This window comes from Solanum tuberosum, unplaced genomic scaffold (genome assembly GCF_000226075.1).
Source record: "Solanum tuberosum cultivar DM 1-3 516 R44 unplaced genomic scaffold, SolTub_3.0 scf00004, whole genome shotgun sequence".
Lineage (NCBI taxonomy): Eukaryota > Viridiplantae > Streptophyta > Magnoliopsida > Solanales > Solanaceae > Solanum > Solanum tuberosum.
Genome location: NW_006238930.1, coordinates 2,973,270 through 2,985,825, shown reverse-complemented (window position 1 = coordinate 2,985,825; position 12,556 = coordinate 2,973,270). Strand labels below are relative to the sequence as shown.

General features: G+C 29.9%; 1 protein-coding gene across 1 annotated transcript; it reads right to left on the bottom strand.

Moving 5' to 3' along the window:
• Window positions 1–7,191: 7,191 nt before the first annotated feature.
• Window positions 7,192–10,415, bottom strand: LOC102593519 (tetraketide alpha-pyrone reductase 1). Its single transcript, XM_006338505.2, has 5 exons — window positions 10,129–10,415; window positions 9,620–9,801; window positions 8,576–8,761; window positions 7,761–7,914; window positions 7,192–7,683 (listed from the first exon to the last, which is right to left on the bottom strand). The coding sequence occupies exons 1-5, from the start codon at window positions 10,391–10,393 to the stop codon at window positions 7,388–7,390; spliced, it is 1,083 nt and encodes a 360-aa protein (XP_006338567.1). The 5' UTR covers window positions 10,394–10,415; the 3' UTR covers window positions 7,192–7,387.
• Window positions 10,416–12,556: the final 2,141 nt, after the last annotated feature.

Sequence of the window (12,556 nt, the reverse complement as noted above, 5' to 3'; positions counted from 1 at the left end):
GATATGCTCGGACACCACATTAATTATATATACTTTAAATAGATATAAGAAATTAATTTTGCAAGTCCAATTAAGTATTTGACTGTCAGTACAAAGATATAAAACGAATATTGAAGAAATCAAGATTATTAAAGTTACTAGGAACTTTAGATTAACTTTCACGTGAACTTGCTATTATTAACTGCTAAAAAGTTGTACACTCAACAAATGTAGTATTAAAAACAAATTTTAAGGGTTAACTTATATTTCATATTTTTCAAACGCTATTTTACTAAAGATAGAAAGTTTTGTCCAAGCATATGAAAGATATTAATTAAAGAAGAAATACAGTTACTTTTTGTCTTTCGATGATGTAATTGGTTTACTTATGTAGTAAAGAAATAAATAGGATTTTATAAAGGGCCAGGTGCTTTTCAAAATCAGATTTTTTTTTTAAAAAAATACACAAAAAAGGCTTCAAGTCAAGAAGATAATAAGATGATGGATTGCACGATATATAGTTGTTAACAAATACTTAATAGTTGCAAAATAATAATCTTTTATAAAGCAAAATTGTATGGTCATTTGTGGATATGTGATGACCAACTTATATAAAAATAAGGAAATTAAAATAGCTATCACGCCTTTCATTACAATTTTTATTAAAAAAATTATTTACTAGAGTATTTATTTTTATATATCCTCCTCCCCAGCCAGCCGTAGGAGCTCCCACCTTTGATCTCTTAGTGAATCGCAATCCACAACCTTAAAGTTTAAAGTGAGGAATGGTTATTATTCAAATTAATTCCTCTTGTTAGTTTTATTACAAATCAAATTTCACCTAGTTGAAAAAAAGGAAAGAGAATAATGAAAGAATACAATGTTACAATAGTATGTTTACTCACCACACAATATTTTTACGTACCAAATTAAACAATTTAATCTTAGCAATTAAGATACGTGTCATTCCCTCTGTCTATATAATTTATGTGACACAATTTTGATAGAGTGCGCACACAGTTTAGATATGAAGAAAGAGTTTTGAATCTTGTGTTTAAAATAAGTGTTAGACATTTTGCAAGACTATAAAATCTCAATAACATAAAATGAGAATATTAAATTTAAATTATTTGCGGACTTAAAAATGTCTTTTTTGTTTTTTGAAATATAGTTAAAGAAATAAGTGTGTCGTATAATAAATTGGCAATTATATAGTTGGAGATTTGGAGTACTATATTTGTTAATGAAATAAATATACTTATTTCAAGTTAATTCTTACATTGGAATCATTTTCCTCCCACCAGCATCATATAATATTTTTCCATTTTGATGAAGAATCCAAACACATGAATACATTGATAAAACCATGGTCCATGCATATGAAAAATGGAAAAGAAGACAAACAAACATGAATTTGAGTTTATGGATTTTGAATTTTAGAAAAGACAAAATATTGAGTTTTGAATAAATTATTTATAGCTAGTTAATAAATTTTTAAATATAAATAAAAAATCTAAGTAAAAATTATTGAATTTTATCGAATTTATCGGTAAAATTATTGGGGATGCTGCTACAAATATCTGCAATGATAGTTTATGGAACTTAGTTACAAATAGTATAATATAGTATATGTATGTCTCTATAGCATTGAAGTTTGAACAAATATTAAAGTTCCAGTTTATTAAATGTAGAATACAGCTAAGCTTCTTTCTGATCAGTTATAATATAGTACTATAATATCTGCTTATGTGCAGAGTTTGTAATAATATAATAGACCATTCCCCACCCCAAGGACTTGGCTTCTTCTCTTTTAACCAAAGTGAGAAAAATGAGTAAAAAGAATTTCAAAAAATGTGGTGCAATTGATTGAGTTGTTTCTTATCTCATCAAATGTTTTGAGTTTGGATTTTAGATGTGGAAAAGTAGTTGATGGAGAGCGTTCCTTTCAAATAAGGCTTTATGTGGTACGGATTCAGATTAACCAGACTTTAATATAAATATAGAACGCCAAATAAAAAATATCAAAAGTGGCTCAAAAATTGATGGCCACCCAAACCGCCAAAATCTTATGGGTTTAATACAACATAATTTTGTATTTGAATAATCGGAAAAGGGCCAAAAATATCCTTATATTATTCGAAAAGGTTTAAAAATACCCCTCATCCACCTATTGGGTTAAAAATACCCCTCAGCAGTGGCGGACCCAGGATTTTCGTTCAGGGGGTTCGAAAAATAAAAGTATAAACGTGTATATATAAGCCAACAAAACAAGATTTCAAGAAAGTAGTAGTATTTAGTTTTAGTGGCGGACCCTTGAATTTTTTTGGGTTTAAAACCACACTTTTAGCATGTTTTATAAAATAAAAAACAAAAAAAAACGTGAAAACGGAACTGAAACCTTAAAAAAAAACAAAAAAAAACTGAAATTGAAAAAGAAAAAAATAAAACGCTACTGCAGGGATTCGATCCCTCAACTTGAGACTTAATTTTCAGGAAAAATACCACTAGGCTATCTCTTTCTCCTTGTCATTGAGGGGGTTCAAAATATATATATCCAAAATAAATACAGAAAATTACCTTATATATACAGTGTAATTTTTTGCCGAGGGGGTTCGGGTGAACCCCCTGGAACCAACGTGGGTCCGCCCCTGAACGAACGGATATTGAATATCAAATAAATACTCCCTCTATCCCAATTTATATGACTTACTTTTTTTTTAGTCCGTCTAAAAAAAATGACACATTTCTATATTAAGTAATAATTTAACTATAAAATGTATATTTTACTCTTAGTTAAATTCCATTCTACCAATTTTTCTCCTACCCACCCGACCCATATTGACATTTCTTGACCCAAACCCAATTAAAAAATCCATCACAAATAAAAAAGATATCATCTCTTCTCCTTCTAAACCAATTAACATGAATTTCACGGATTAACAAACACCAACAACAGAATGTATGTACATGAAACAAAAAAGATTAAATTTTGAACAACCACATTAACAATCTAAATTCATAAACTACAGAATCAGTTAAACAGAAGCTCACGATGAAGGATTCACTCAAGTTTTCGGCTTTCGGCGACAAAGAAGATGCTCAGATTTAAGCTTATTTAGAGCAGAAATTAACGATGACCCATGTAAATAAATTCATCGATAACAAACAATTAACATGAATTTCATTAGATTAACAAACACCAAAAACGAAATGTATGTTCATGAAACAAAAAAGATTAAATCTTTAAACAACCACATTGACAAACCTAATCGATAAACCATAGAATCAAGAAAAGAGAAGCTTATGATGAAGAATTAAGAGATAAAGGAAAAGTTGCCACATAGAAATTAGGTTCAGGGGAGGAGATTCTATTTTATTTTATTTTAGATGGATCTTTTAATTGGGTTTGGGTCAAGGAATGTCAATATGGGTCAAGTGGGTAGGAGAAAGTTTGGTGGGTTGGAAATTAACTTTATCCAATAGAAAGACGCCATGTAATAATTATTAAATATATTAATTAAAAAATAGAAGGTTGTTAGTTTAAAGGGTAATATTGGACCAAAAAGGTTGACTGAAGGGTTATTTTTAACCCAATAGATGGATGAGGGGTATTTTTAATCTTTTCGAATAATACAGGGGTATTTTTGACCCTTTTCCGTGGAATAATTTTTAGGTTGCACAACATAACTTTTTCTTAGTTGGGCATGTCATGTCCAAGCTGATTTTTAGCTAAACCAACTTTTTAAAGCTAATTGTATGTTAGTTAATTAAGTCAATATATTTTAACTCATTCAAATTTAGTCTAATTCGTTCATTTAACTCTTTTAATTGAAATTCAAAAAGCACGGTCACAAGTTTAAATTTGGCCAACTGTACATAATTATATTCATGTGAAAATCTGTTACTTTGAAATAACTTTAAACCTACAATCAAAGAAGTTAAGTCAAGTTTGAAGTAATTTCGAAGTGAGTAATCATGCTAAATAAAATAAAATAAGTGATTACCTATTAAATAATGGTGTTCAAATAGGATTAGGGGTGGGCTTTCGGTTCTTCGATTTTTGGTTTTAGAAAAGTGTGCACCGTATACAAAATCAAACCAATTCGGTCCGGTTCGGTTTTTCTACATCGGTTTAGTTCAGTATTTTTAAATCAGTTTTTTGGTGTGAATGAAAAATAAAATGAGGATAAAATCAATGTGTAAGATACTTAAAATTTTAAAAGTATGTTGGGAATATTGTGTCTGGCCATGGAACACTATTGTGCTAACTAAGAGACTATATTTATCTTTGTCAAAAACATTGTGCATCCAACTACTTCTCAAGAAAAACAAGGACGGAGATGGATTCTTTTACATAACGTACATTGATAAAAATATGTTTTGGTTCCTCTAGGGAATTAATATTTGAAATTAACTATTGAATTGTACATTTCTTGCTACTTTGATTTGTTCGTGAATGATTTAATTGTTAGCTGACTTTTTATTCGTAGTTAAAAGAATGTCTATATATATATATATATATATATATATATTTATTTATTATATTTTTAAATAAAAGTTCGGTTCTTCGGTGCACCGAAGTTTTAAGACCCTTACATCGAACACCGAACTGAAGAATTCGAACTTTTGAAAAAATAACATCGATACCGAATCGAAAAACCGAAACCGATGAACCGATTCTGTTCGATTCGATTTTTCAATTTTCCGTATTTATTCCCACACCTAAATAGGACAATCATGAGATTCTTACAAAATAATCTACACTGGCATATTAGGACGAATGACCCTAATTTGGTGTGGTCTTTAATTTTTTCGCTTATTAAAAAAGTACCCTAACATTATAAAAAAAAAACATAAAAAAAGGTAGATAGAAATTTATACAAAACAAGTTCTATCGTTGATTTCTATTGAACTTAGTTCCTAAAAAAATTATACAAATAGAGAAATAAGCTCATGTTTAGAACGTTATGCATGAAGAATTTCATAATCTACAAATCATTTCTTACATGATATAACTTAATTCCTATCGAATTTATGTTGATAGAGGCATTAGTTTATTCAGAATCCACAAAGTTATCTATGCCTAAGTTATCTACTTTTCTGCTGGATAATACTAAAATTCTGTAAACTTATATCTTTTGAATTAAATACTAACAAAAATACTTTATCCCAGAACTTATCACTAAACGAGCCACAAAATTAAAAGTTTAAATAGTAAATTTTAGGTTTAGCAAACATAAAAATCATATTTGTATGCTATAGTTATAGTTTGTATAATTACGTTCTATAACAAACTTTATGTTTGTTATGGCTATTAATCTGTATATTTCGGTATACGTATACATAAAAAATATGTATTTGGGTCTATTTGTATATTTCGGTATATAAATGGGTCCTGCATTTGTCTATTTCGATATACAAATGGGTCTTGCATTTGTATATTTCGGTATACAAATGAGTCTTGCATTTGTATATTTTGGTGTACAAATGGATCTTGCATTTGTATATTTTTGTCTATTTGTATATTTCGGTATACAAATAAGATGGCAAAAAACATGAAATATTTGCTGCTAAATACAAATAAAAGAAATTATGGCTATACCATTTGATTTGAATTAATAATTTGTTATTCAAAACTTTCACATATAACAAACATAAAAATCATATTTATATGTTATAGCTATAATTTGCATAATTGCGCTCCATAACAATTTTACATTTGCTATGGAGCTTTTGATTTGTATAATTTGCTACAAACATCCAATTTTTATACAAAATTTGTTCAATTTTGTATATATTTATTTATACATTGTAATTTGTATAATAAGATTTGTATTTGTATAATTATAAGTGTATAGGACAAAAATATATATATTTGTATTTGTATATACATTTTTCTCTCGCTTTATACAAACACAAACGCATTTTATACATTTTATACCGAAATATATAAAATGACTAATTGTATACCGAATCAAATGGCAAAAAAAGAAGATGTTTGCTGCGAATTATAATTAAAATAAACTATGACTATAACATTTAATTTGAATTAATAGTTTGTTATTTATACAATTAAATTGTCAATCCTTGCAATAAGTTTGGGCCCATAAGTAAAGTGAAATGAATCGGGCTCAGAGTATAGTGGACTATTGGGCTGCAGGGCCCATAAGGTAAGTCAAAACCCTAATGCCGTACTGGTTCTTGTATAAGTACCCTTTCCATCTTCTACTTTCATGGTATGTAAACTGCTGCATTGAGTTCGTCACTGCAACAATTAAGTTGCTATATGATATGATTTGATTTGATTTTTTTTTTCGTTTATTTGTATTTTGTGGGCTTTGATGATGGTGCTTTTTTATTTCTGACACCTCTTGTATGAGAAGAGCCTTCAAAAAGCTCTTCGCTGAGCAAATTAAGCAAACTATCTGAGCCTTTTCTTAACCCTAATTCCCTTTTTCCTCTACTTTTTTTTTTTTTGTATTGAGTGGAAATTCAGGCAGCCCCCTTTTCTTCCTATAAAAGGATATGGAAAGGGAGGTGTTAATCTGCTCGTAAATTAAAATTGCTTTTGCTCTTCAGATTTGCTGAGATTTTAACTAATCTCTGAAGCTGGTCTAGTAAGCTTTAGTACATTTTTTCTTTCTTATAGTAATTTATAATCAATTAGGCAAATTAATTTCTTTTGAAATTGTCTATCAAAATATTGGTATATTTAATCCTCACATATTTAGATAACTCATTTAATTACTTGAACCGGACCCCCGTTTCTTTTTAATGTTTTGGATTATAACGAATTAAATTCATGATCTGTGTAATTTGATTCATTTTTAATGAAAACACAGTATTTTCCATTTGTTATAGGTTTTTTTTTCTCCCAATGCCACCGCAAATATTTCTAACCTTACTACTAGCAGATATTGTCATTGTTGAGGTTACTAGAGTCAGTAATCTGAATAATTGAACTTGTGGAACCATCTGAATAAATAATTTGAAGTCAAATTAAGTGGTTTTCTTTTTTACTGTTAATAAAGCTCTGTTTGAAAAATGTAGCACCACATGATTTCGTGGATAAATTATTAAAGTTGAAAGGTGACCAACTTGATGTAAGGTGAAATCATTAGAACGCCACTAGGGTTAAACGTGTTTCGTGTTGTTATTTTTCCCTTCTTACGAAATTTGAATTAATTTCTCCCAAAATAAAACAGTGTGAACTATTATATAACAGAGGTACCTCAATTTACATAATTTTGACATTACCTGATTTTGACGAACATAAAGAGAATAAATCATACTTGACGAACTCAAAGAGAATAAATCATACTTGACCTCTTACTTAAGTTGTTAAATACAGAAGAAAGGGAAAGGAAATTCTGTATTCAGTATGTAAAAACAAGTCTATTGATTTGAACTAGAACTCGTTATGACATCTATGTATTGTAGACATTAAGCCGCAAAGCTTTGCATTTGACAATTTGACAATGTTTGAGGAATTAGTCCTCGAGTTTGATCTCGTCGTCCTAATATCTATTCCGGTCTCTCTTGCTAATTTTTCAAGTTCCTCTTCACTCCTAATAACTTGATCAAAGCTAATGTATCTGTTGTATGATGTGTTCTTCATATCCTCAAACACCAATACATGTTCTACTGCTAATCTGTTAACGTCTACTGTCGCTAGTAGTCCGTTTCTAAACATTTCTTGAGCTCCTGGAAATCACATACTAGGAATTATTAGCTCAAAGTTCAGAAATATTACTAATTAGTTTTATTTACGTAATAATCACCTTTAAGATAGGCAATGGTAGGGGTTGGATTTCTGCTGATAAATTCAGGACCAGTCAGTAGACCAGGACATATAGTAGCTAGTTTGAATCCACTCTCCCTAGCTATGTTCCACGCTACTCTTTCTGCCTTTAGCTTACCTAGAGCATACCATAGCTGCAAATTTTCGTTCAAGTATAACGTTATTTAATATCCACAGAAACAACAGCACTAAGTTAGTGCTGATTATGTACAGTAAAATAAAGTGGGGAAATCCCTTTTAATCTTGCAACTTGCAAGGAGCTGATAGGGTCTATTATAAGCTTTTAATGGGTTGTTAATTTTCAGTCTAGTGGAGAACTAGTGGTTGCTTCGTTGTTATCTTAACATTTTTAAGTTCAATGGACTAACCATGTAGAAATGATTCACCTAAAATGCAATTATAGCAAATAATATATTACTTGAAAAGGAATTCGAGCTAACTCTTTACAATGAGTACTGATTGGTAAAGTTAGAACTTGTTTTAATCATTAACTGTACTTATTCAATGGGCTGCTACGATTTTTCTTTTTCAAATTATTTGGTATTTATAATCAATAAGAGCTCACGTTGGGTCAGCTCACTAATGGATGATATTCTACTACCACTCCCTATTTAAAGTTTTTCTACTACTCAAATTTGAAACATTTGATTAAGGGCAGAGGAATATCAATCATCTTACGAGGACCATACCCTACATTTGTCTTATTTTACTGTTTTAAGCATGTGTGACATTGAAGTCTTTTTGTGGGGTGGGAGTGGGGGTAGGTAGAGAACGCCAAATAAAATAACTTAATACCTTCTTGTCTATGCAGATAGACTCGTCACTCCAGCAATCATGATCAATTGTTCTTGAAGAGTTAATATCTTGCCATACACAGGCTACGAGAGAGGATGTGAGCACGCAATTTCTGACCGAGGGTGTTATTGCACATGCCTGAGTCACATTCTTAGTTACCAACACTTCTACTTCAACCATTGATTTCTACATAAAAGAGTAACAATCAAATCAAGACTTCGCCTCCAAATTAAACGTAACGACCACATAACTTAGTAACAGAAGGTTAGGCAAGTGCTTAACAAATGACTAAAATATCAGAAAATGGTTCATTTTATTTTGGTAGCATAGCTAATTATAATCGCTACCAAAAGCGCTAATAAACTCAATAATTAATGAGATTTTTACACTGTAAAATTAATAGGAATGTTGGCCTTTGTTTGACCAGACTACTGGTGTTGGAATGGGCCACATATGAAATAGGGACATTTATTCTAGAAAAGTAGTAGTGTACATCGAAGTTGACATGGACATGGTGCGAGTGTGGGACATCTAGCACTCAGGCTCCGTCAATCAGAATAACATCGTCAAAGAGTAGGTGTCGATTCAAAGCGGTGAAAAATAATAATTTCCCCCAAAATTACGTATTACTTGTACATCTGATGTCAACATCTTTCTATTTTGTTTTGAACAAAGAATCTACCCACTACTTATCACTAATACTATAACCTATACATATCATAATGTTAATATTGCGAAAATTTAAGTTAAAATATTATCCCAAACTAATAAATACATGTCATATGTATAAGTATTGACAGATAGTCTGGTGCGGATAAGTATTTACCTTTGGAGGGAATGGTAATTTTTCCTTCATTAGAGTTAATGGAAGAAAGGGAATTGCATTGTGCGCTGAAAGTTAGCAGTGTGGATGGAATTGTGATCTCTTCTCTAACAAACTGTACCGAATTTTTCTACTCAATTTTGGTTATTACTATTAAAATAAAATCATAAGAAATGCGTTTCCATGTTTTCTGGTGTCATAAACTGTGTGGGAAGACTTACTGAATATCCAGATAGGCCAGCAGGGTCCACGAAGGCAGCAGTGTGGAAGACACCGCGACAACCGCTGAATGCCTGCGATAGGCTTTGGATATCATTCAGCCTCGCCATTACTGCCTCTACAGTGTTCATCGACTGTCTCATTTCTCCAGAAATTTCCATCTCTCTTAGCTTTTCCAGATCCTCTGCACTTATAGCATATTAGGAATTATGTCGAATTGAGTTTAAACAGAGTAGGCGAAGTCACCAAAGGATGAACTTATTATATAGCATTCTAAAACACGAAATCAAACCACCATATGAATTGTAAAAACCTAAATCAAGTCAAATCAAATCAGTAAGAAAAACGGAAATTAAACCGGAAATCACCCGGTTCCAGTAAAAACCATACGAATTGTGACAAGCGTTGATGACTGAAGCACACCGGAAATCAATTGCCAAATCCACACTATCTTTGCTTTTCTCCGGTAATTTAGAAGGAGTAAAAATACTTATAAGAGAAGAAATGACACCTTGTTTTTCCACGATGACTCGTACAGAGTAGCCACGGAGTAAGAGTTGATTGACGATGGCGATACCAAGGAAGGATACGCCACTGGTGACGCACACCTTCTTCTCTTCAAGCTCACGGTTGTGTCGATTTGCAGCAGGCAATTTCCCTGGGTTTTGGAATTCATCGCCGGCCTTTGTCCGGTGCACCGCCGCGTTAGATAGCAGCATCCGGCGAAACTCCTCGATCTCAATCCTCTTGCTCTCATCGGGGCACACGATTCCCATGGTTGTAATTTGTATCTTTAGCTTAGTTACTGAGTAACTTCTTATATATACTAGATATAGGACCCCGTGCCAGCACGGGGCCCAATATATATTATTTTTAATTTTAATTTATGTCATATTATGAAATTTGAAAAATTATTGAAATTTTTATATGATTTTAAAAATATTTTAATTTTTTAGCTATTGTGATTTGTAGTACTCCCTCCGTCCCATTTTATGTGGCAACATTTGACCGGGCACGGAGTTTAAGAAATAAATGAAGACTTTGAAATGTTTATCAAATTGCCCTTTAAAAAGTACACTCACTTTTCTCTCTTCTCATAAATGTATTGGAGTATTATTTTAAGATTAAGTGGGACCAATAAGATTAAAAGAGGAATTGCACCTTTAAAGACTTACCATATAAGGAAAGTGACATTCTTTTTGGGACTGACCAAAAAGGAAATGTTGCCACATAAAATGGGACGGAGGGAGTACTTTTTTTTAACATAATTTTTAAAATAATATTTATTACTTTGTTTGTTCTAATTTATGTGGCACACGCACAATTTCAAATATTAACCATTTTTTATATGTCTCTTTAATATATTAAGTTGTTAATTATTGTATTTTATAGTACATTTTGAACCTAATTTTTTAATAATATATGTTATTTGCCATGTCCCAATTTATGTGGCATTAATTGATAGATTTGTTGGAGTCGAGAGATTTATTTTGTTAATTATTGTAATTTATAATTTGTTTTTCGTCAATTTCGTCAACTATTTTTTTTTATTAATTATTGTAATTTATTGTTTCTTTTTCGTCAATTTCAAACAATATACGTTTATCATATAATCCTTGTTCTAATTTATGTGGCACATGCAGAATTTCAAATATTAACCATTTTTTATATGTCTTTTTAATATATTCAGTTGTTAATTATTGTATTTTATAGTACATTTTGAACCTAATTTTTTAATAATATATGTTATTTGCCATGTCCCAATTTATGTGGCATTAATTGATAGATTTGTTGGAGTCGAGAGATTTATTTTGTTAATTATTGTAATTTATAGTTTCTTTTTCGTCAATTTCAAACAATATATGTTGTTAATTGATAGATTTTTTGGAGTGGACTATTTTTTTATTAATTATTGTAATTTATTGTTTCTTTTTCGTCAATTTCAAACAATATATGTTGTTAATTGATAGATTTTTTGGAGTGGACTATTTTTTTATTAATATATTGTAATAATAGTTTCTTTTTCGTCAATTTCAAACAATGTATGTTGTTAATTGATAGATTTTTTGGAGTGGACTATTTTTTTATTAATTATTGTAATTTATTGTTTCTTTTTCGTCAATTTTCAAACAATATATGTTTATTATATAATCAATTTTATGTGGTACCAATAGAATTTTAGAGAGCCAAATTAAAATTTTTTTATATAAGTTTTAAATAATTAAGCTGTTAATTATTGTAATTGTATAGTATTAGTTATTAGTTTTAAATATATTTAAATATTATATGTTAGGTTTTTTATCCTAATTTATATGGCATTGATAGAATTTAAAGTGTCAAATAATTGTTAATTATTGTAATAGATAATATGGAGTATTTAAGTCATTTATAGTATAGTAATTAATATATAATATGTAGTATTTAAGTGGCAGGTGATGGGGCCCATTTATATAGTTTGATAAATATATTGGATATTAGTAGTGATTTATAGTATAGTAATTAATAATATATAATATGTAGTATTTAAGTGGAAAGGTGGTGGGGCCCACATATATATTTTATATAGCAAGTATTGGACATTTGTAATGATTTTATTGGAACAATGGTAGTAAATCCTAGACTCTTCTAATATAGGAGAGGTGACAACGCCTACGTGTCAGTGCCACAATTAATTGCTAATTATTAAATTTTAAATTATCAACTTATCAAATATAATAATTTGTTTTTAAATAAAGAAAAGAAGTTACTATTTTAGAAGATAACAACGTTAAAATGAATAGTTACATTCTTGAATTTTGAGTTTTTTTAAAAATAATTAAATATAGATAATTAAAAATTGATTAAAAAAAAAGTTTTTTAAAAAATAATGACAACCCACGTCCTTTGAAAACAATTCTAAAAAGTATAGAGTGTGTTATTCCTTTTTTTTTGGGTGGGGC

Bases quoted from the DNA above. Each gene is read 5' to 3' on its own strand.
- LOC102593519 (XM_006338505.2), bottom strand. From the start codon at position 10,393: ATGGGAATCGTGTGCCCCGATGAGAGCAAGAGGATTGAGATCGAGGAG. The intron at 8,762-9,619 runs GTAAGTCTTCCC...TCTTTTATGTAG, and splicing joins CTGGCCTATCTGGATATTCA to AAATCAATGGTTGAAGTAGA. The intron at 7,915-8,575 runs GTATTAAGTTAT...GAAAATTTGCAG, and splicing joins CTATCTGCATAGACAAGAAG to CTATGGTATGCTCTAGGTAA.